Source organism: Gekko japonicus, unplaced genomic scaffold, assembly GCF_001447785.1.
Source record: "Gekko japonicus isolate JY-2015 unplaced genomic scaffold, Gekko_japonicus_V1.1 scaffold1252, whole genome shotgun sequence".
NCBI classification, from domain to species: domain Eukaryota; kingdom Metazoa; phylum Chordata; class Lepidosauria; order Squamata; family Gekkonidae; genus Gekko; species Gekko japonicus.
In genome coordinates, this window is record NW_015167576.1 from 502,507 (window position 1) to 525,221 (window position 22,715).

The 22,715-nt window shown below is 44.8% G+C and overlaps 1 protein-coding gene across 1 annotated transcript in view; it reads left to right on the forward strand.

Moving 5' to 3' along the window:
- Positions 1 to 22,715, forward strand: part of ZNF638 (zinc finger protein 638) — a 77,728-nt gene that overhangs the window by 20,173 nt on the left and 34,840 nt on the right. The window contains exons 2-5 of the mRNA XM_015413869.1: positions 13,160 to 14,672; positions 17,527 to 17,588; positions 19,754 to 19,795; positions 21,745 to 22,016. Of these exons, the coding sequence (XP_015269355.1) occupies positions 13,160 to 14,672; positions 17,527 to 17,588; positions 19,754 to 19,795; positions 21,745 to 22,016 (1,889 nt within the window). The remainder of the gene's footprint in view (positions 1 to 13,159; positions 14,673 to 17,526; positions 17,589 to 19,753; positions 19,796 to 21,744; positions 22,017 to 22,715) is intronic.

Consider the following 22,715-nt stretch of genomic DNA (forward strand, 5'->3'; position numbering starts at 1 on the left):
AGGGGGACTCTACTCTGGTCCCCCCCCCCGCCGCGGGGAGGGGCTGGCTGGCTCCGGATTGGCGCTGGCGGCTGGGCCTCTTCGTCTCCCGGCCCTCAGAGGGCCGCAGCAGCCGGGGCCCAGTGCCCACCGGGCCCTCTAGCGCGCGCTGATTTGGGCTCCCCGACGAAGAGGAGGGAAGGGCAAAAAGAGGAGAGGGAGACTGGGTCTGTACCCTGCCCGTCATTCGGGAGCCTCAGAGCGGCCTACAGCCTCCTTTCCCCTCCCCGCGACAGACAGACACCCTGCGAGGGAGGCGCTGCTGCGAGAGCGCTCCCGAGGACTGCCCTTGAGAGAACAGCTCTGACAGAACTCTGGTGCGAGTGGAGGAGGAGGAGGGGATTGGATTTATACCTCACCCGGAGTCTCAGAGCGGCTTACAGCCTCCTTTCCCCCTCCCCTGGGGCTGAGAGAGCTCTTTCGAGGACTGCCCGTGAGGGAACAGCTCTGAGAGAACTTGTGACTGGCCCAAGGTCACACCAGCAGCTGCATGGGGGAGGGGGAGTGGGGAATCAAATCCGGTTCTCCCAGATTAGAGTCTGCGCTCCTAACCACTAAGGGTAAAAGGTAAAGCTTTCCCTTGAACATAAGAACATAAGCGAAGCCAATGTTGGATCAGGCCTCTGGCCCATCCAATCCAATCAGTTAATAGGTTATTACGATCTAAGATCAGAAATCAAGCTTGTTAAATGACAGAGATTACTAGGTCTCAGAATACACTGACTATAAAAACATATTTTCCAAGGCGAAGAGCCTGCGCTGTCCACAGACGTTTCCGTGTTCATGTGGCCGGCATGACTAAACACCGAGGCGCATGGAGCTCTTTTACCTTCCCACCAAAGCGATACCTATGTATCTACTTGGCAATTTCTTGCTTTCCAACTGCTAGGTTGGCAGGAGCTGGGGCCAGAGACGGGAGCTCACTCCGTCACGTGGCACTCGGGTCTCGAACTGTCCAACTACAGACCTTCCGGTCTGCAGCTCAGCGTCTTAACTTCTGAACCACGGTGGCGCCTTCTAACCACTACATCACTCCAAACCAGGGGTGGCCAAACTTGCGTAATGGAACAGCCACACAATAGGGAAAAATGAGTGACAAACATTGTCAGTGTGGAATTGGTCATAGTTTCACAAGTGACAGTTAGCAGAAGTACTGTTAGGAACAGCAAGTGGTATTTCTCTCTCTCTCTCTCTCTTTTACTCCCCGATGGGGAATTTTTTATTGCATTTTTATTAAAACTACAAACTATAACAGAAATAATGAAGGGGACTATATTTAAGGGGATAAAGAAAAGATACCCACTACTGACTAAAACCCAAGAGAGGAGATCTTCTAATCAGCTTAAATACACATCTAGTCTTAATCATATTAATCTCATTACAAACTGAGTCACATAGTCTGTTAACTTTTCCCACATCTTAAATTTAACTGATATCAGGAAATATCCCAACATCTCAATTCAAAATTTTTCAAAGGCACAATTCAGAGTCCTTCAGCCTTCACTTCTTGTCCAATCTCTTCCGCAACTTATAAGGACTTTTAGGAGCTGCTGCCTCTTTCTCAGATAGAGTCCTCTCCGGAAGAACCCAACTCCAGCTCGCCACTGGACTTGCTGTCCCCTTCTTTTTCTTCCTCCTCTGGCCCTCCCAGCTGGAGTCTTAAAAATTCTCTCGCTTTCAGAACAGAGTCAATCTTTTCTTTTTTATCCTTAATTTTGAAGGTGATGCCTTCTGGAATTAGCCATCTATATCCAATTGAATTTGTTTGAAGAAAAAGAACAAGATCTTTATATTTCTTTCTCCGCTGCCTTATTTCAAATGGAATATCCTTCAGTACTCTGATGACACTCTCCCTAGCTCTAAGGGGTGCTCCAGATACTGCTTTCAGGATTGCATCCCTTACATGCCTCTTTGACAATCTTACGACAATTTCCCCAGACAGATTATTTTTCCTTATGTATCCTGAATATGACCTGTAGGCCACATCCATTTTGCTTAGCAAAAATTCCACCTTCATCTCTGTCACTGGGGCCAGTATTTCACTCATCACTTCCTTCAGATTTTCTCCCTTAGTCTCTGGCAAGTCCTGAAAGCGAAGGATCATATTAGCCTTTTCCATTTGTAATTGTAGCAATTGCTCTTCTGTAGAAACTTGCTTCTTTTCCAGTTTTTGTACTTTCTTCTTCACCTTTTGGGTAGTGGCATCCACTTCTTTCACCTTCTCATTTGTTTGATTCATCATTTTCAGAGTCTCGCTTATCTGATTTTGTTGAGTGGTGATACACTGGGTCATTGATGTCATCTGCTCTTTGAGATTATTCATTTGGTCCAGCAGGTGGCGCATGGAGTCTGCCAAAGTCTTTGCTGGCTCGTTGGGTAAGTACTCCTTAGCAGTTTTAACCTTTTATGCTTCCGCTCCCCCCCTCAATCATTCTAAAGTCTATGCGTTTGGGAGGCGTCCATCCCCCGCTCGCCTTATCTTCTGTTCCGTGGGGTGGGGAGCTTCTTTTCTTTTTAATCAATGCTTAATGACTCACGTTCATAATCGGTCCACAGACCTCGTTTACACTCCATTTCACGTTCGATCTCCTGCGCTTGCCCCAATCAGCGTCACTTAGTCCATTCGGTCTCTCAGCACGAAGAACCATCAGAGTGAAGAGGTGCCTCAATTCTCTGGCATTACGCCGTCGAAGAGGCAACCTCTCAAAAGCTCCATGGCCAGGGTCCCTGGGGGAGTAGTGAGCCTGCACACCCCCTCCTTCAGCTGGAGCACAGCTTCACTCCCGGGACGTCCGGGAGGTGAGTCTGCTAGCGTGTCGCCATCAACCAGAAGTTCAGTATTTCTCATATTGGAGGAAGCATTCCTCTTTGCCCTCTTGGGGTAGTTGTGGAAAGCACAGTGTGTGTTTCTTCGAAAATAGGTCCTGGTAGAATTAGAAGCCTGGGCATGGTTTCAAATTATATGTTTCTGGCTTCAGCTTCCCCCCCCCCCCCCTTATTTTCAGACAGTTTTCATTCAAGGTGGGTGAGAGCAATTGAGGACAAACTGCTTTTCTTGGGTTTCTTCTCTACATACCTTTTGCATCTTGGTTTTCAAGGAGCTAAAAGAATAGTTAAACAGAGACTATGGGACACCTCCCATTAAGTGGACTGACCGAACGCTTTCTCTATTCCAGCAGTGGGGAATTATAACTTGTTCCATCTAGCCACTTATATCTGCTGAAACTCCCTAAACATTGCAGAGCTTTCACCTTGGCCCCAACTTAACGTGCTACCATCTGCCCTGCTCGATGGGAAGTATGCATGTATCCCGTATGTGAAACATCTCTGTCCTTGTCAGTCTGGTTCGATAGAAACAATTGAACGTGCCCTCCTATATTGCCAGTTTTACCAGAACATTCGGATTTTGTATATCACTCCAATTGTCCAAATATCCGGGCAGATCCAATTAATTTTATGTTTTCCTGCTTCTAACCGACTGTTGTAATGAAGTTCCTATAAAGGTAGTGAAATTCTGTGCTTTGGCTTGTTCAGGCAGAAGAATATGCTCTTCTTTTCACAGATTTAACATTTTAACAAATGTACATATATGTATATTTTCTGTTATGCCCAGCGTGACTAGAACAAATTTTATCCTGGCAAATATGTTTTTATATTCAGTGTATTCTGAAACCTAGTAATCTCTGTCATTTGACAAGCTTGATTTCTGATCTTAGGTCGTAATAAACTATTAATTGATTGGCTCAAAAATATGTTGATGCTGTATTAACGTTAGTGACAGTCCCACTGAATATATTTTCTGGCTGTCACAGTGCAAGCTTTCAGTACTCCACATAAGTCCTTTTGTTTTATCATTGACACACTGGTTACTTGACCAGTGCAGTCAAATATTCCACTGAATCATCAGTGTTTATAAGTATCAAACTTTCTATGATTCAAGTTTCTTAAATTTTCTGGTCCAGTGGTCAGTCCTGCTTATGGCAACTACACCAAAACTGCGCAGAACAGGGAAATGTATGTATTATATGAGCCATTGAACTCTGTATTTGGGGTTGCACAAATTAGTACGAGAAATTTCTGCTTGGAAAGAACGGATTGGAGGAACATTTATATAATATATTGTTTAATTTGCAGAATGAAAGGAGAGAACTAAGGTATGTTACTATAAAATCATTGTAGAAAATACTGGGCATTACAATGAAATTTCCTGGTGGCATGGATACCTGAGGCATGGGATTTGTCGAGCCCCAGCCTACAATATGCCCAGTTCTGTTCATACCAGTTGCTTTGCTGTACTGCAGTACTACCTAATACTGCCTCATATTAAAACTTGATCCATCTTGATTTATCTCATGTTAAAACTGTCAGACTTCTGAGGAAAAACTAGTCTTATGAGCAGCCTTGGTATTTATGGAAGCAAGTGTCGCAGAGCCTGCTGCTTGCTCTGAGCCCCATCTTTTCTGGAACCATTAGTGCTGTGCCGAAAATAAGTGCTCATCTTGTGCATTCATTCATTAGTATCCTATTTAGAGATTTAATTTTAGAATCAATTAGGACATACAGAAATACTGCAGAAGGTTGGGAAAAAAGGGTAAAATAAGATCCATACCCAGTATTAATCACACAAAGCGAACATTATATATTACTTGCAATTCTCCCTAAAAAAAGTGTGTGTGGGGGAATGTATGCATCTTCAGGCAGCCTTGGACCTGTATTAGAAAACCATTGCAAACTGCGGCTGATCTCTTAAAAATGGGATTTGAAAGTGGAGAGCTTTCCTTCCCCTGACATTTGGAGGTAGGACAGTTTTTAAGTACCCTGCCTGGACTGGAGGGGACATCATCTCTCCTTCAGTATTTTTCCTGCCTCAGGAGTGAGTGCAGGAGGAGCTCTGTTACTACAGACCTTTTGCAGTTCTGTTGTTCTTCAGTTGCACAGTCGAGTCCCGACTCTTCGCGACCTCATGAACCACATCACACCAGGCCCTCCTGTCTTCCGCCGTCCTCCGGAGTTTGCTTAATTGCATATTCGTTGCATCAATAACACTGTCTAACCATCTCATTCTTTGCCGTTCCCTTCTTTTACCTTCAGTCTTTCCTAGCATCATGGTCTTCTCCAGTGAATGATGCCTTCTCATTTGGTGGCCGAAGTATTTGAGGTTCAGCTGGCCTTCCAGGGAATAGCCAGGGCTGATTTGTTTTAGGAATGACTGATTTGATCTCCTTGCGGTCCAAGGGACTCTCAAGAGTCTTCTCCAACTCCATAGTTCAAAAGCATCTATTCTTTGGTGCTTGGCCTTCCTTACAGTCCAACTCTTGCAGCCATACATTACTACTGGGAATAGCATTGCTTTGACCATATGGACTTTTGTTGGCAGGGCACCATTTCCTTTCTGTTTCTTGACAGCTTCCACCACGCACACACCTCACTGTGTGCTCTACTTTTTATCATGCTGTCTAGGTTTGCCGTTCTAGATCTGCCTTTTGTCTTTTTTCTCCTTTCCCACTGTGCTCATTTTAAAAAGTTGATTTTTTTACTGTTAGGGACAGAATAGTGGGAAGTTCATTAGGCTGATGCACTGGAAAGGCAACACAGCAGGAAGAGGCCTCAGGGCTGGTTATCTCTTTGCCTGACAGTGCTAGGGAGAGGCCACTGATCAACATCTGGAAGAAGATGTAATGGATGAGCCCCAGGGCACTTAGTTTGGCAGATGGGGAAATGCAGTGCAACAGCTGTCAGGGCTCGAGCTCAGAAAATGGCAGGAATGTGGGATGCACACCATCAACCAGATAGCCATTCGCACAATCACCTGCTGGGAGGTAAGCCCTTAGGAGGCCATGACTTCCCCAGTCTGAACTCCTCCGTTGGTGTTTGGCAGTCAGATGCTTGAACAAGTGTTAATTGGATTACATGGGTGGGGCATCAAGCTGTTTCGCAGTAGTAGACCTCCTCTCCTGTATTTTGATTACTGTGGTACAACTGAACAGGTTACCCGATCTTGGTTACATGCAGAAGAGTCAAACTTTTATACTTTCCTACACCCAGAGATTGGTAATCTCAGCTGTAGGGCCTCACAGTGAGCTAAAGAGAGTGGAGGAAAAGACGGCTAGTCCCCAGATGGGTAAAGGATCTGAAGAAGAAAATTTAATAGCTGTTTCTGTGTCTGAGGCATCACATCCCTCATTCAGAGAAAGAGATACTGGGTATTGAACAACAACCCTTGTGTTCAGGAAGCTTTTCATAGTTAGCTGAGGCCATCAAGGTTCTGAAGGTCATGACGACCCCCATGGGCCAGCCTCATTCTAATCCAAAAGGGTTGTTTTCCCCCAAGCAAGACAGCTGAAAAGGTTATTCCACATCCTGAACTCTGTGAGTTGGTAATGAAAACCATTTTGTAATAACGCGTGGACTGGGTTTTACAAGAAGAAGAGAAGAGATTGGATTTATACCCCGCCCTTCACTACCCAAAGGAGTCTCAGAGCGGCTCACAAACTCCTTTCCCTTCCCCTCCCCACAACAGACACTCTGTGAGGTAGGTGGGGCTGAGAGATAGAAACTGCTCTTTTTTCAAGAGCAACTGTGCCAGAACTATGGCTTGCCCAAGGTCATCCAGCAAGTGCAAGTGGAGGAGGAGTGGGGAATCAAACCTGGTTCTCCCAGATTTAGAATCCGCACACTTAACCACGACACCAAACTGGCTCTCTCATATGCCTTGGGAAACCCATTTGCCTTAATCAAATCCAGACTCTCATTGTTGGATGGCCTGGGTGCTGCCTTGGTATTAAAAGCAATAGGGCAAAGGAAGAAATCTTTCTGAATGGAGATACTATGATTTGTCATGGAGGCACTATGGATGGACAATGGGTCTCTTGGAAGCCTACTTGCCCCATACTTCCTCTAACATCATAAGGACCTCCACTTTGCCCACTTGGATGTCAGCTATCAGTTTTGAGCCTTCACATTCAGGTTGGCTTTGGCACCAAGGGTATTTGCAAAGATTATAGTCTTGCTCATCACTCACCTGTGAATCTAGAGTATTCTGATCTTTTCGTGTTTGGATTGCTACCTTTTGCTGTGGAGAGCATGTTCAAAGATGTCCAAACCATACAGTCCTTTCTGCATCAGTTTGGGTTGCTAACCAACCTGGGGGAAAGTGCCATGCTCTCATCCCAGTACATTTTTTTCACTTGAGGTGGCCACAGACATAACTATTTCTTTCTCCAGAAATAATATTGCAGTTAGCAGAAACACAGGTTATGTTTTCTCTGGAGACTTAGATGCGCTTATACTGCATGGCCCCAAGGATTGCTAATTACTTAGACCTCCCCCCCAATTCCACTCATTCTTGGTGTGATGAATTAAAATGGCAGAAAGAAATTCTGTGTGGCCCCTGTTGAAAGCTTCTAACAGACTATAACACAGGTACCCCTTAGCCATTGAGATCCAGGTGTTCGGTGACTGCCTGCAAATCTAATTTTTTCAGGTATGCCATCAAAAAGAAGGGGTTATTTTACGTTTGTGTACAAGTTACAGTTATGTCCAGTAGTACATTTTAGTGTCTATGAAACATTTTAGGCAGGTCATCAAGTTAAAATTCCATGCCGTAGTATTCCACAGTGAAGAAAACTAACAGGAAGAAAGTTGATTTATTTGAAATGTGGTGTTGGAGGAGAGTTTTACACATACCATGGACGACCAAAAAGTCAAGTAAGTGGGTTCTAGATCACATGAAGCCTGATTTCTTCTTAGAGACTAACTGAAGCTATCATACTTTGGTCACATTATGAAAAGACAAGAGTTGTAGGAAATGACAGTAATGCTTAAAAGTTGAAGACAGCAGGAAAACAGGAAGACCCAAGCTGAGATGGGTAAATTAGCCACAGCCCTCAGTGTGGAAGATCTGAGTTAGGCTGTTCACGTTTTGGAGGACATTAATTCATAGGGTTGCCAGAAGTCTGAAGCAGTTTGACAGCATTTAACACATACACTTCCTTTTGCATAAATACGGTTAGGCAGCAAGGATGGGTTACCCACAGGATGTGACTAGAATAGGACCACTTTGAGAAGAATGCTACTTTGCAACCTTTGCGAGGGTGAATTCTTCTGCAGTAGCATTTCTCACTGGATTTTGAACTAGGCCTTTTCTCTTTCTACAGAGACATGGCCCCTCCCCTTCATCAAAAAAGGATCATCTAGCTGTTTCCTGGCTGCTTTTCCACCCAACTTAGGGTCTCCAACAATAAAAACATTAGAACAAGTTAAAAACTCATATACAAAACAGTTAAAACAAACACATGAACCAGGAAGGTCAATGAGAATCAAAGAGGGCATTCTAGTTGAGTCAGTTATAGAATAGTACATTCCCAAACACTCAGCTCTCCTTAAACAGAGTCACTTAACAGCCATATCAGTATCCTACCAAGCTACGAGGCATTGCTCTTGGAGACAAATTCTTGAAGGGTTTCGGTTACCTTCACAGCCTATGCTCCACTCCTGTAATGTGGTGGAATTTATGGCTGTTCCTTTCACAGTTTATGAATGCACCTTTGAACTTCTTGCTACGTGTGTCTTTTGTCCCTAAAAATGGCACTCCTCTTAGCCGCAGCATCAGCTACAGCAGCATGTGAACGTTTGCTTCACCATTCTGACCCCCTAATGTCTTCATTTTCATTGTGATGAGGTTGTACTAACCCCCCCTCCCCGTTTCCTCCTTCTTTCCTTGTTCAGATATTGCCATTGAGTGTTCAGCGCCAACCCCGTCTATTCCAGAGACTCTTTTCAGAGTTTCTCATCATAGTTTTGGTAGGCTGTAGCATAACGGCATCGAGCAGCTGATTGAGCATTTCTTTCCTACAGAAAAAAGTGCTTCTATGGAGCTGTCTCTTGTAGCTGTGTTTCGTTATTAAGCAGAGAGACTGCACTTCCAGCGCTAGACAACAGTTTATGATTAGCAGTTTTGTAACTTTAGAAAATATTGGCTTAATTGTCACTGCTCAAATGTTCAAAACCAAGATTAGCTCATAGTTATACTTGGTATTTTACTTTCGACATGCAACCCTCCTGAATTCGGTGTCCCCCCCCCCCATGGTTTATTTTAGGATTCATTTGCCTATGGAAAAGAATGAGGTCAGGCTGATGTAAAATTTTTGTTGATTTTAATCTGTAATTTTGTACTGTTTTTAACCTGTTGTAAATTGCCCAGAGTAAGGGATTGAGTGACCCAGAAATGTGATAAATAATAATAACCAGGGGTCGTTTCGTAGAAAAAGAGCTAGGGGAACTCATTAGCATAACTCATTAGCATATGCCACACACCCTGACATCACCGGGAGTGTGTCATAAGGCCACACCCCCTGACATCACCGAAAGTGTGTCATAAGGTCACACACCCCGCCCCCAATGGTCCCGGCCGGCGGCGACGGCCTTGCAGCTCCACTGCCGAGCCGCATGAGGGGCCCGGCGGTGGACCTGCAAGGCCGGCGGGAGTGCAAGGAAGCCCCGTGAAGGCCCTCTCTGGCCCCAGGCAGGCAGAGGTGGGGAGAGGCAGGGAGGAAGCAACTTACCCTCCCTCTTCTCCTGCCTCCTCCTGGTTGAACAGTTTGGTGTAGTGGTTAAGTGTGCAGACTCTAATCTGGGAGAACCGGGTTTGATTCCCCACTCCTCTACTTGCACCTGCTGATGTGACCTTGGGTCAGTCACAAGCTCTGGCACAGCTGTCCTTGAAAAAGAGCAGTTTGTGTCAGAGTTCTCTCAGCCCCACCCACCTCACAGGGTGTCTGTTGTGGGGAGGGGAAGGGAAAGGAGTTTGTAAGCCGCTCTGAGACTCCAAGTGAAGGGGTGGCCGGAAGTAGGGGGCGGGGCTTCATCATGTGCCCCGCCCCCTGTTCCTCACCCGGGGGAACTGCGATCCCCTGCGATCCCCCCCGAAATGACCTCTGATAATAACAGTAATAAAATGCTATTATAAAGGATTGCACTACACTGGAGGATTGCATGTTGAAATATTTAATACACTGAAAACTCCCTTCATGTAGAATACCACCACAACATGTGTGTGTGTGTAAGCATTACATCTTTTTAGAGATGTGGAGGCCTGGGGGGAAAAACCAGGGGAAATTGGAACAACTCCCCCCACCCCAGGCCCTTTTCCAGCTTTTTCAGTGGACAATCTGAAAATTTGGGGAGTACCGAAAAAACCCCTCTGGTGAAATATTTTCTTTTTTGGATGAATTAAATGCTTTCAAAGACAGGGTAGGCATGTTGTAGACATATACAGCCTCTTAAATCCAAGATGCGTTTCTGCACCTAGAAGGATGCCTAGCCTTCCAAGGGGGAGCATGCAAGGCTTTCATTGCTTTTCAACTGCTGCATACCTTTTGTTGTTGTTTTGACTTGACGTGGTTGGCCTCGCGGGTGATCTTTTCACCTTTTCTCAAACCACTGTGACATAGGTAGGGTAATAAGTAGCTTATTGCCATGCCTTGTTGGAAGGGAAAACTCAGGAGGTAGGGCAGAAACTGCAACAAAGCCTCAGAGGAAAACGGTGACAGCTTCATTGGCAACTGAACTCTCTTGAACCAGATAGCAAAAATGAAAGCATATATGGTGCTCGGTTAGCATAGAGTGCATCAGCTAGCAGTTTTCTCTCAAGCGTTGGGTATATTTGGAGTTTTGCTGATAAAAAACTAAGGCATTTATAACGTTTAAAAGGTCATCGATATGTGACATGTAATTTTATATGCACAGTAATTTATGAATGATACATTCTATATTGTTAAAGCAATAAAATTAGATTAGGTTTGCATATATTTCAGTTTTCTCCCAAATTTCCATTTTTTCTTGAACAATTGGGGGGGAACCCCCCCAATGGCTTCAAAATTTCCAGAAGTTTCACATCACTACACCTGTTCTGGTTTTCTTTTAGTTTTTAATGCAAAGGAGCATTCGGAACAGCAGTCTACCACCTTCAGCATTGCAGTCCATCCTACCGCATCTCTCTTTCTCCTACATAGGTAAACTAGACCTTACGAGAAACTTAAGTGTGCCTAGATGTGGGCATGGAACATGGAGCTGAATAGTTAGTTTGGAGTGAAAGTTCTAACTCCATTTTGAAGCTGTGCTTTTCAGATGCAGCTTTCCTGGATGTGTTGTGTTATGTCCTGTCCTGTGCCCTTCAGTAGTGAAATAATCACTGCTCTACTATCCTCACTGCCAGATCAGTGGAAGTCCCCATTGAGTTGACAGTGCAGAGGAGTAGAGAATTAAAATACTGTGCTGCTGTGGAGTAAACTACTGTTGGAAAGCATGCAGGTGAGTGTACATCTGCTTACTGATTTGAGAGCTGTGTGGTAGTAAGCATTGAACTGATGGGCGATGTAAGGGTCTCTTGCCACACTACTGGATTTCTGTCATGTCTGTCGTCAGTGTAAATTGATGAATCCTCTGGTTTACATATTCCATTTTTGAAAGCTAATAGAACTTTCCAGGAAGTGGTAAAGGTTTGGCATTTATAGGCACTTGCCATTTTGAGGTTCATGATAGACTGCTAGTCTTGGATTTGTATTTTTATTAATAAATGTTTGTCCATGAAGAACAGTGTTGTTTGCTTTTTTTCATCTTTCCTGTTACACTTTAAGTGCGGCTTGTGTTGACATTTATTAAAATTACAGAAATTCAACCATAAATAACTTCTGCTCCAGTTTTGTTATGTCTTTAAAAAAACTGGGGGGGGGAAACAAGTGAAAAATCTTCTGCTTTTTCTTCTGCAAAACTGCTAATTTCTGCTGCACAGTTAATGGTTCCATGGTGTGGTTGCGTAGCGAGGACTTCTCTTTGTTTGCAGAGCTATCCTGAAATCTGGGAAGCTGTGCAATAATACAAGTGCTGTGTGACTGTGATCTTTTGGCAGAAAGAGAGAGCAGAAAGGCAAGAATAAACAACCACTGTTCTGGACATGCACGTGGGCACTTGCCCAAAAATGGAGTGAGACCAAAGAGCAGTGTAGCAAGTACGCATGTCTGGTGTTGCTTCTCCCTCTCTGTCAATGGGTGCAGCTGGAGCTACCACAGCATGGTACTGGGTTATTCCAGCTGGGGAACATGGAGGTAATGCATCCATTGCCTTCCCATCCCCTTCAGTACAGTAGTCACAGCTACTAGGGGAAGAACTCGTCTCACAATTTGTCCCTGCGAATATATCCACCTCCATTGACTTGCACATCTCTGTTTATGCAAACCTTCTGTGCGTATAATTTATAGACATACATAGCTCTCTGAGTAGCATTAGTAGAAACTCTGCAATCCTCACTGCAGGATTGGGTCGGGGAGTCCTTAGATTGACTTAACACATTGCACTACAGTGAAAAAACACATTGCAATAAAAGGCTATGAACAGAAACATAGATTAGACATCAAGGTTTTCCAGAGGTACTGATGTGTGTGTATGACTTGCATAGCCAATTATGAAGAACTGTTGTGGCAGGATAACTTATGTAATGTGGGGCCTGTAACAAAGAAGGAGGACAGGCTAAGTTAGGTAGTCTGTTAATGGACTTTTGCTATGCTGCCGTGATCTTTCCTGCACATCTGTTCTGGTTTATTTTTAATTACCTTCTGTTTGAAATGGTGGAAGCAATTTATCTGAAAATGTCGCATAACCCTTTTTTCCAGTAAATGGCCAAATGTCCCCTAGTTTTGCTCATATAGCAGATTGCAGGAATAATACTGCTGTAACTTGCTGTATCAAAAATGTACCTTAGGTGAACTACATATATACTCTTGTACTAGGATCTGTGCTTTCCTAATGGCCTTGTCAATAAATTGCTCCTGATATTTAGGCATAATGGAATAAAATCACAGTAACTTTGCTGTTGATGTTGATCAGATCATGAAAACGTGGGTGCCTGTTCAGAGTAAAAACCAACAGTGCCTAATTATGTCAGTTAAGCTTGTTTTATATGATTTTTTGGAGTGGACAATAAATTAAGCCTTTTGCTAAAAATAGTTAATTGAACAAGAAAGTTCGTGAGCTTTCCCCAAAACAACTTCCTTACTGGCAGAGTCTGCTGTAAAAATTGAATTCAAAGACAAATGTAATCTAATATTTGTGTTTTAACTTTCAGCTTTGTGGTGTTCTTGGAAAGTTTTACACCCCTTGTGAATTCTCTGAATCTTGGCATTGCCAGCCCACTTCTGTTGGGCCCTTTACAGCTTGCTCAGATTAAGACACAGTTGGCTCTTCACCAGTTGAACTCTGTTGCCTCACATAATTCTGTAGTGACTTATGCCTTGTTAAACGAGGCATTCCTGAAGACCGCCATGTTTAATCCTAGAGGAAACATGCATCAGCGACCAAGGGGACCTAATGCATCTGACACAGCCCCACATGAGCCTTTTCGGGGGCCAAGACAAACTAGTATTCTAGGACAGCCCCCACCTGGCCCACGTCTTGGAGGGCCCCAGCAATTCATGGGAAGAGAAGCAGGGGCAGGATTTCCGAGGCCAGATGTCCAGGTCACTCAACATAGAACGGATCCAAGACAAGCAAGGGAGCGGAGAAACCAGCAGAAGGAAGATGGCCGCAACACACGCTGGGATAATAACCCATTTGCCCATGGGAATAGTAGCCAGGGCCAGCCTGCTCCACAACACAACACAAATGTCCCAGGCCGTTACACAAACGAGAGTGCCTCGAGCATCTTGGCAAGCTTTGGCTTATCTAATGAAGACTTGGAGGAACTTAGTCGCTATCCAGATGATCAACTCACACCTGAAAACATGCCTTTAATCTTGCGGGATATCCGAATGCGCAAGATGGCTCGCCAGTTTCCTAGTTTACCCTCCCAGAGCAGGGAAAAGGAAACCTTTCGCAGTGACGAAGGCTGTGGTTCCATGGTAAAGAGCAAAGTGATTGATTATGGGCACGAAAGCAAGTATGGATATTCTGATGGCCCCCTTGACGTCAAAGTGTACGATGCTGGTGTGGCAACTGCAGAGACCATGAAAGGGTTTCAGGCTCAGCAGACCGTTCCTGTGCCTACTGCACCATCTGCTGTAGCCAGTAATCCAATCAACATTGTTGAAGAACTAATTCAGAGAATGGGGTTTCAGAAAAGTACGCCGCCTCCCCAGAACTTTTTTGTCATGGATGCTGCCAACAAAATGCCTGGATTATGTCTGCCTCCAGCAGGACCTGTGGCACCTGTGACAGCCCCACCAGCCCCACCCATGATGCCGCCTATGATGCCTCCGCCCATGATGCCTCCTGTCCCGCAGCACTTGCCTCCACCCCCCATGATGCCTCCTATGAACCAGCCGCCGCCCCATTTTGTTCCTGAAATGCTTGGGACCGTCAACAGGCATGACAGGATTCAGCATGAACCTAGGGCTAAGCCTCCTAATGCCCCCGCTCGACCGACAGGTGGCCAGAAGAATTTCCAGAAAACGCCTGAAGGTCCTATAGAGTCCCCTTTTGGCGTGGTGAAAGCCACGTGGCTTCCAGCTTTTTCACAGGCCGACGCACAGAAGTTGAAGAGACTACCTACTCCCTCCATGATGAACGATTACTACGCTGCATCTCCAAGAATATTTCCACATATGTGTTCTCTGTGTAATGTAGAATGTAGACACTTGAAGGTGAGTTGATTTTTTTTCCTGTTTCCTCTCCCCCGCCCCGCCCCCCAGGACACGTACACTGCACATGTTCTCCACGCTGTCATTGGGATTTAAATGGCTCGTGGAAAATGTTTAGCGTTGATCCCTCTTAAGACAAGGGTCCCCAGCCTTTTAGAGCCTACGGGCACCTTTGGATTTCTGACACAGCGTGGTGAGGCACAGTTACAAAATGGCTGCCAGAGGAGGCAGCGCCAGCAGTAGAGTGGTTGTGAGAGCTGACCTTCAGTCTCATAGTCAAGATGCTTGTGCTGTGATGGCAGCTGCTGCCGGAGCAACATTTTAAAAAATCTGCACAGCCAATCAGAGCTCCACTGGTCAACTGAGCAAAGCCCCCCCGGGCCCCCCCCCCACTTTCTCAAGACACATGGTGGGCACTGGGAAAGGTGTCAGCATGGCACCCAGGGGCATCATATTGGGGACCCCTGCACTAAGATATGAAGAATCAAGCCATAGAGAGAAACTTGTTTGGGCAACATTCTTTGGTTATGACTGGCTGCTTCTGTAGGGCCATAGCAGCATTCATTGGAAATGTGAGAATCTGCGCAGTTGTGGCTACCTATACCTTGTGCAGGCTCTACTCTGTGCCACGAGTGCCACAAACCACTTAATACAGACAGAGGTTGGCACAAGGCTGTACCATCTTCAAGCCAAGAGAACAAAAGCAAAGTATGTTTCCAGCACTATGATTTGTGAGGATTCTTGATGGAGGCCCACGTGGAAAGCAGAATTGTAGTGTCAGAAATCCTTTTGAGAAGGGGAAATCAGATCTTAGGCAAGTCAAGATACTTGCTATATTAGTAGGATTCTTATTTCCAAACTTCATTGTGTATTTTTGTCTCAGAAATATTTTCAAAATAGATCTGGCATGAGTGACATTATCAAGACTTGTGCATTTGTGTTATTTTTTTACATTTTCCTCTGAATATTTCTCAGAAGTGTATTGTGGATACACCTTTGCGTAATCACAATAACCGGAAGATTAAATGCATTGTGAAATATCTGAAGTTTATACTTTCATTCTTACAAGATTGCTCAGTTCTTACAGAATACCTCATTTTTCTGTACCATACCTGTTCTCCTAGAAAGTTCTGCTACTTACCTTAGGGTTCCTTACATTCTGACCTCTTTCTAATTCTAGGTGGAGCCTCAGATTTTAAACGAACAATATAAATTGTACTTATTGATCAGTGTGATGACTATGACAGTTTGGAGCTTTGTAGTTCACATATTAAATGATCCACGCTGTTTCTCAGGACAATGAAGCCCAGGAAAAGAAATCACACATTGCGTTTAATTTTTAGCAGCCTTTAAACTTGAGGTCCTTTACTATTAAGATTGTTTGGGGATAGGCATCTTTGTAGCAAAATAGCATCTGTCCATTTTAAGTGTATCCATCACGTCCAGATTTTTTTTCATGTTTGTTAGAATAATGTGAAGAATACTTGGATTTTGTGAAGAATACTTGGGTTTTGATAACTTCAGAAAATTTATTATTTAAAACATTTATTAGAAAAGTGCGTCCTGCCATTTTGGAGATGCTCGAAATAATGCTTTTTTCCATGCCATTGCCATGTGAATAGGTTCCCACATGGCATTGTTGGCAAAGTATGTTTTGTTCTTGTTATGGTCACCATACAGCAGAGAACGAGGTAGCACAGTCTTTTGATGACGTTATACAAAAGCTGAAGGAAGTCAGTGGACCAATGCAACATGCTCTTAGCAGCCCAATATATTGTTAATTAGCCTTTTAGATCTTATGTTATGGTTATGTGACTTTTTTTTTTTACAAATACCTGGCTTATTTTTGTAACTTTCTCAGTTTTTTATTCTGAAGCTATGGAACGGTACAGTTTGCAACATGTCTGTGGCTCTCCTTGCACTTGCATCTCCATCACCTCCCCGCTGCTATTGCCTCATGATTTTCTGCAGCCCTGGGCTGGTATGGAATCTCTTATTCCTGGGCAGACAGCCAGAGGAGCTCTGTATTGGCCTTTCTGTCCAGGGAGAAACACTGTGACAGTGGTATTTGTTCAGTAATGCTCTGCACTGGTTGTGGTGTTTCTGCCAACATGTGTACGAACCTGGAGACTTTATATAACTGAGCGTATGAATGCTCTGTTGTTCCAAGCACTGAATTGGACTGGCCTGAATTAATGGAAAGGTAAAGGTTTCCCTTGCTTGAAAGCCAGTCAAATCCAACTCTTGGGGGTGTTGCTCATCTCCATTTCCAATGGAGAAGAGCCAGCGCTGTCTGAAGACGTTTCCGTGGTAATGTAGCCGGCATGACTAAATGCCAAGGCACATGGAATGCTGTTACCTTCCCACCGAAGCGGTACCTATCTATCTACTTGCAATTTCTTGCTTTCAAACTGCCAGGTTGGCAGGAGCTGGAACCAGAGACGGGAGCTCACTCGGTCACGCGGCACTGGGGTCTCGAACTACCGACCTTCCGGTCTGCAGCTCAGCGTTTTAACCTCTGAGCCACCTAGGACTTGTCATTTGTTGAAGGCGCCTAAAGTGAAACTAGTCTACTGTGTTACTGTTTTCCAGGACTAAAGCAGGGGTCTGCTTTTTGAATTTTGGCCTCCTGGGTGAATATAGTTTAATTCATACCAACGTTTTTGGTGTGGCGTCCCACAAGTCCAAATTTACTTGGTATGGTGAACCACAAAAAACCAGAACATGCTGAATCAATAGAACTGCAGAAGCCTGGGGGCCACTTTCACCAGCTTTGCAACCCACTTTTGAGCCAGGACCTCCAGGTTGGGAAACGCTGGTCTAGTCCATGATTTGTGGCTGTGTCTTTCTCTTGTAGGACTGGATTGAGCATCAGAATGTTGCTACCCATATTGAAAGCTGTCGTCAGCTCCGCCAGCAGTAAGGACCTTCATTTAATTTGTGTGCTGTAGTGGTGCTGTGTCTTGTTCTCATACTTCATGTGGTCATTTATTGGCCTGCATTTTAAGTATCTGAACTGTTTGAGTTCAATGGAATGTGGATTGTAGTTCTAATCTAAACCTTTTTGGTTTTCTGGGGTTTTTTTGTGTGTGTTAAAGCTTCTACATGTCTTGCAGCTTATCTGAGACAAGGTTGTTAGAGCTGTCCTTTTAAGGGACGGTGATTGCTCTCAGGCAGAATATTAGAAGTCATCTTCAAGTGCTCTGTAATCCATGATGCTGTCCAAATGATCAGAAGAGCTTTGGGTTAATTTGACTCTGCAGGATCTTGTCTTTATCGTGGGGAATGTGGTATTCATACAGCTGGCACAGGTCTCAAGTAGCTAGACCCCAGTGAGGAACTCAACCATCCAGTTTTATCCCACTCACCCCTCCTTTACTCTCCACTGCCACCAGCAGGCCATTAGTAGAATTTCAGCTTGACAGCCGGCGGTCAGACCCTCTAGAAAAATCAGAATCTCATCCTTTTCAGACAGGGTTGGAGGTAGGGGAAATTTTTGGAATCTCACTGGTTGGAAGTATTTTTAACACTCCCTGCTTCTCCCTGTCTTTGATAAACATGAGCCAGAGCAGGAGGCTTTCTCCATGCTTGCAAATTTCAAAAAGGAATTATCTTTATGGGTGTAAGCAATAAGTGAAGACAAGTCAGAGCATACGAATGAAAAGTGAAAGGCTACAAGCAATGGAGTATGGGGAAATGAAATAGGTATACACACATCAATGTTCCCTCTAAGCTGAGTTAGTGTGAGCTAGCTCATAGTTTTTTAGCCTCGCTCACACATTTTTGTCTTAGCTCAGGAAGGATGGCTCCAGAGCAAGCTAATTTATGCAGTAGCCAAATCACCTGCTCACAACTTTAATGTCAGTAGCTCATAAAGTAGAATTTTTGCTCACAGGACCCCATAGCTTAGAGAGAGCATTGACACACATCCTCTTTCACTAGGTCTGTAGCTTATCCCTATGATGTTAAAGTGATAGGCAGAAATATCTGAATGGTTCCAATAGTCAGGCCCTGTTGATCTCGAGTTTAGCTGCTTCCTCTATCTGGTTGGTCAACTCTCTTCAGATCCTGTGCTGATGTGTGTCTCTCAGGGGTCCCTAGAATGTCTGTATTACATCAGAAAGGCTTGCCTCTCTAAACATGGCTGCTTCCCTCCAGGGAGTACTTTTTCTATCTACGAGCCACCCCAACTACTCCCCTGTAATGGAGGGCGAGACAAAAAGGCTAGAAGCATTTTGTCACCTGTGTTCACCCTGTCTTTTGGGATTGCCTTCTTTAGCATACTAATGAATTTAGAGCCACCAGACTCTGCTGCTTAGAATTTAGAAGGCATTGCTGGGATGGGGGGAGCTAGCTGCAGATACATGTAAAGGTAGTTTGGGTTTAATCTCTGAGCATTCACAGAGCTCAAACTCAGCGTTTACAAAGCAGAGTGGAAAATTCTTAACTGATACTTGGATGAAGTGTCATTTCATCATGGAGTGTTAGGAAGATTAGCCAGAGAAGGGGACCTGAATGCTCCCTGGCAAATGGCTTGAGGCTCTATGGTGTACCAAGGATAGGGCAAATTTGAGGAAGGGGAGAGGCCTTTCTATGAGGGAGTATCAAATATGCTAGAGACATTAAGGCGAGCTAACAGTAAACTGGGTTTTCGGTTGAAGTGGGGTGATGCGTATTGCTTGCCCCCTTTAATTTTTTATCTGGGGGGGGGGGTCAGTCTTCCTTGGATGTGTTTGGCTTAACACTGAAAACCAGTTGGATGGTGGTACCCATGAAGCCGCCTTATACTGAATCAGACCCTTGGACTGGCAGCAGCTCTCCAGGGTCTCAGACTGGGGTCTTTCACATCCCCTGCTGCCTGGTCCTTTTAACTGGAGATGCTGCTGGGGACTGAACCTAGGACCTTTTGTATGCAAAGCAGAGGCTCTGCCACGGAGTCACAGCCCCCTCCCTACTTGGTACTTGAAAGATGTATGAAGGGAAAGGCAATGGTTCTCAGCTATCATTTATAACAGTATACTTAATGTTAAAATAGTAATGTAGATAACCATCTTCTTTCATGGACACTTTTATTGTCAAAACAGGTACCCAGACTGGAATCCTGAGTCTCACTCTTCATCAAAAAGGTAACTTCCCAATTATGTTCTGTTATAGTTACTTTTGTTTGATATTAATTGTTGTGCAGTAGTCTTCCCCCTTCTTATTTATACATTATAGTGAATCAGTGCATGCTTCTGTGCTAAAGAAAGTACTGAGCATGTATTTCGACCTGTGTCTGGGAATGGCAGCTAATGCCTTGCAGCACATTGGTTCTCGGAGGCCTGGCCACTGCACTGAATCCACAGCAAGTGTCTTCTGTGGCTCCCCCGTTGAATGCCATCTGTCACAGTTGCCTAGCATCACCTATGTGAAAATATGGTTTTGCAGCCTGTTTGGCACTTAAGTTACCCTTATGCACCGCGAACAGCACCAGCGTGAATACATATACTGCAGGGTGCCCCACTGACGGCTTTGCAGGGATTATGCTGTCATAATTATTGGTATGGTAGCATTCACTTAAGTGCCTTTCAGAATCATCTGCCCTTCTTCCTTTTCCCTTTATAACACGCTGGTGGTCCATAGGCAGGGGCACATTGTGGAATTCCCACTTGCCCTCCAAAGTTTGTGGCGTGGAAGGGGGAGGGCAGACCTGGAAGGTTGCAGTGCCTTGCTACAATGATTGCTGAGGCAATAATAATGTCCTGTAGATTATAAAAGAAGTTTAGGTATGATAGAAAAGTAAGTATTGTATATATTTCAAGTTTTCCAATTGTTTCCTTTGTTCTGAGAAAACAAGAGAAAAATAGACTTTTCCCATGTCTTCAAAATTTCTAGAAACTTTACTTTAGCTCCTTAGTAGCAGGTGATGAGCAGTATCGACTGTGTCAATGAACTGATCCTTGCTCTAGCTCAATGGCACGAGCTTTTTATTGCCTGCTGTCAAGTCGCAACCAACTTACGGTGACCGTGTAGGGTTTTCAAGGCAAGCGACGTTCAGAGGTGGTTTGCCATTGCCTGTTTCTGCGAACGACCCTGAAATCCTTGGTGGTCTCCCATCCAAGTACTAACCAGGGCTGGCTCTGCTTGGCTTCTGAGATCTGGCGAGACCTGGTTGGCCTGGGCGATCCAGGGTAGGGCTTGGCGTAAGCTAGCCAAGTAGAAACCCCCTTCTAGGCAGGCTTGTTCCCATGCTTTCTTAACACTGTTTATTTCCTTTGGCAGCATTTCACACTGCACAGATAAGGTCTTTAGCCCTGTTTTCCCCCCTCCTCACTATGTGAGTCAAGGGGGAAACTAGTATTGTTCTGCATATCTGGGGGCTCACCCTGGTATGCAGAGATTTTCTCTCCTTTGTGATCCAGTCACTTCACTATTAAGAGTGTCTGTGTATGTCTGATTCCCTCTTTAAAAAGTTATGTCAGGGTCATCTGCACACCTCTCTCTCCTTCTCAGACATATCTGTTCACACCACACCATGTGGGATAAGCAGGATTCCCATTCTGCAGTGTATTCTTTAATTGTAGTGAAAGGAGCTGGGGAGGTTGAGTGTGAGGCCCATTTTGATAATGCTTCAGGTAGAATTCCTGGGGGCCAATAATTTATTTAGTGGTTGTGTGTATTCCTTTGAAAATTTAAGGAATGAAATATTGAAGTCCAGTATTTTCAGTTCATCTATTCCCACCAGTGTTCCCTCTAAGCTGAGTTAGTGTGAGCTAGCTCACAGTTTTTTAGCCTCCAGCTCACAGATTTTTGTCTTAATTCAGGAAGGTTGGGGCTCCAGAGCAAACTAATTTATGCAGTAGCCAAATCGCTCACTCACAGCTTTAATTCTAGTAGCTCACAAAGTAGAATTTTTGCTCACAAGACTCCACAGCTTAGAGGGAGCATTGATTCCCACCCACCCACTTTTCATAGTTTGTGTGAGCAACTAACTTTATTTTAACTGAAAGAGAACTCTTATGTCAGTTTAAGGCTGGTATTTGTCATATTAAGAAATCTGGGAATAATTTAGGCTTCTCTCACCTCTGTTTCACAGGCGTGGACGTGACAGACAGGATACTCATGCACCAAGGAGACATTCTGCCAGTCCTAGCCCGAAACGGTCGAGATTCTCAAGCTCTGGCCATGCCAGGCATCGATCACGATCCAGAAGCCCTGGATATCGTGGTCGGCCAAGAAGTCGAAGTCCAAGGCGCCTTCCTAGTCCCAGACACAGGTCAAGGTCTCCATGGAGACCTCAGAATTTTGGTGCGCAGCATACAAGATCCTCCAGCAAGGAAAGAGAATCAGGAAGATCTAGATCTGCAGGTAAGACTGTGGATGGCACAGAAGGCTTAGGGACAGATGCGCATCGTGTGACAAATGCAAGAAGAATAGGTAAAGGTAAAAGTTCCCTTGCTCGAAAGCCAGTCGAGTCCGACTCTAGGGTTGCGGTGCTCATCTCCGTTTCAAAGCCGAGGAGCCAGCGCTGTCCGAAGACGTTTCCGTGGTCATGTGACCGGCATGACTACACACCAAGGCGCACGGAACGCTGTTACCTTCCCACCGAAGTGGGACCTATTGATCTACTTGCAATTTCTTGCTTTCGAACTGCTAGGTTGGCAGGAGCTGGAACTAGAGATGGGAGCTCACTCCGTCATGCAGCACACTCGGGGCTTGAACTGCTGAACTACCGACCTTCCACAGCCTGCAGTTCAGCGTCTTAACCACTTGAGCCACCGCAGCTCCAGAAGAAGAGTAGGGAGGGGGTTAATTTGTGTGACACTCGTCTGATTAAAAACAAACAAACACTTTTCGTGCAATTGTTTGCTCCTTGATTGAAGATAGGCACAGGAAAGTTGAATGTCCACTGTAATTCTCCTTTGCAGTAGCTTTGTGCAGTGCATAACTTGCTATTTAAGCCCTTTCTCTGCATTCCCTGGCGGCTGTTTCATCCCAGAGGAGGGAATTGTGGGAACTGTATTCTTGGGACAAAATTAATTCATAGCATCCTCTCTCCCCCCCCCC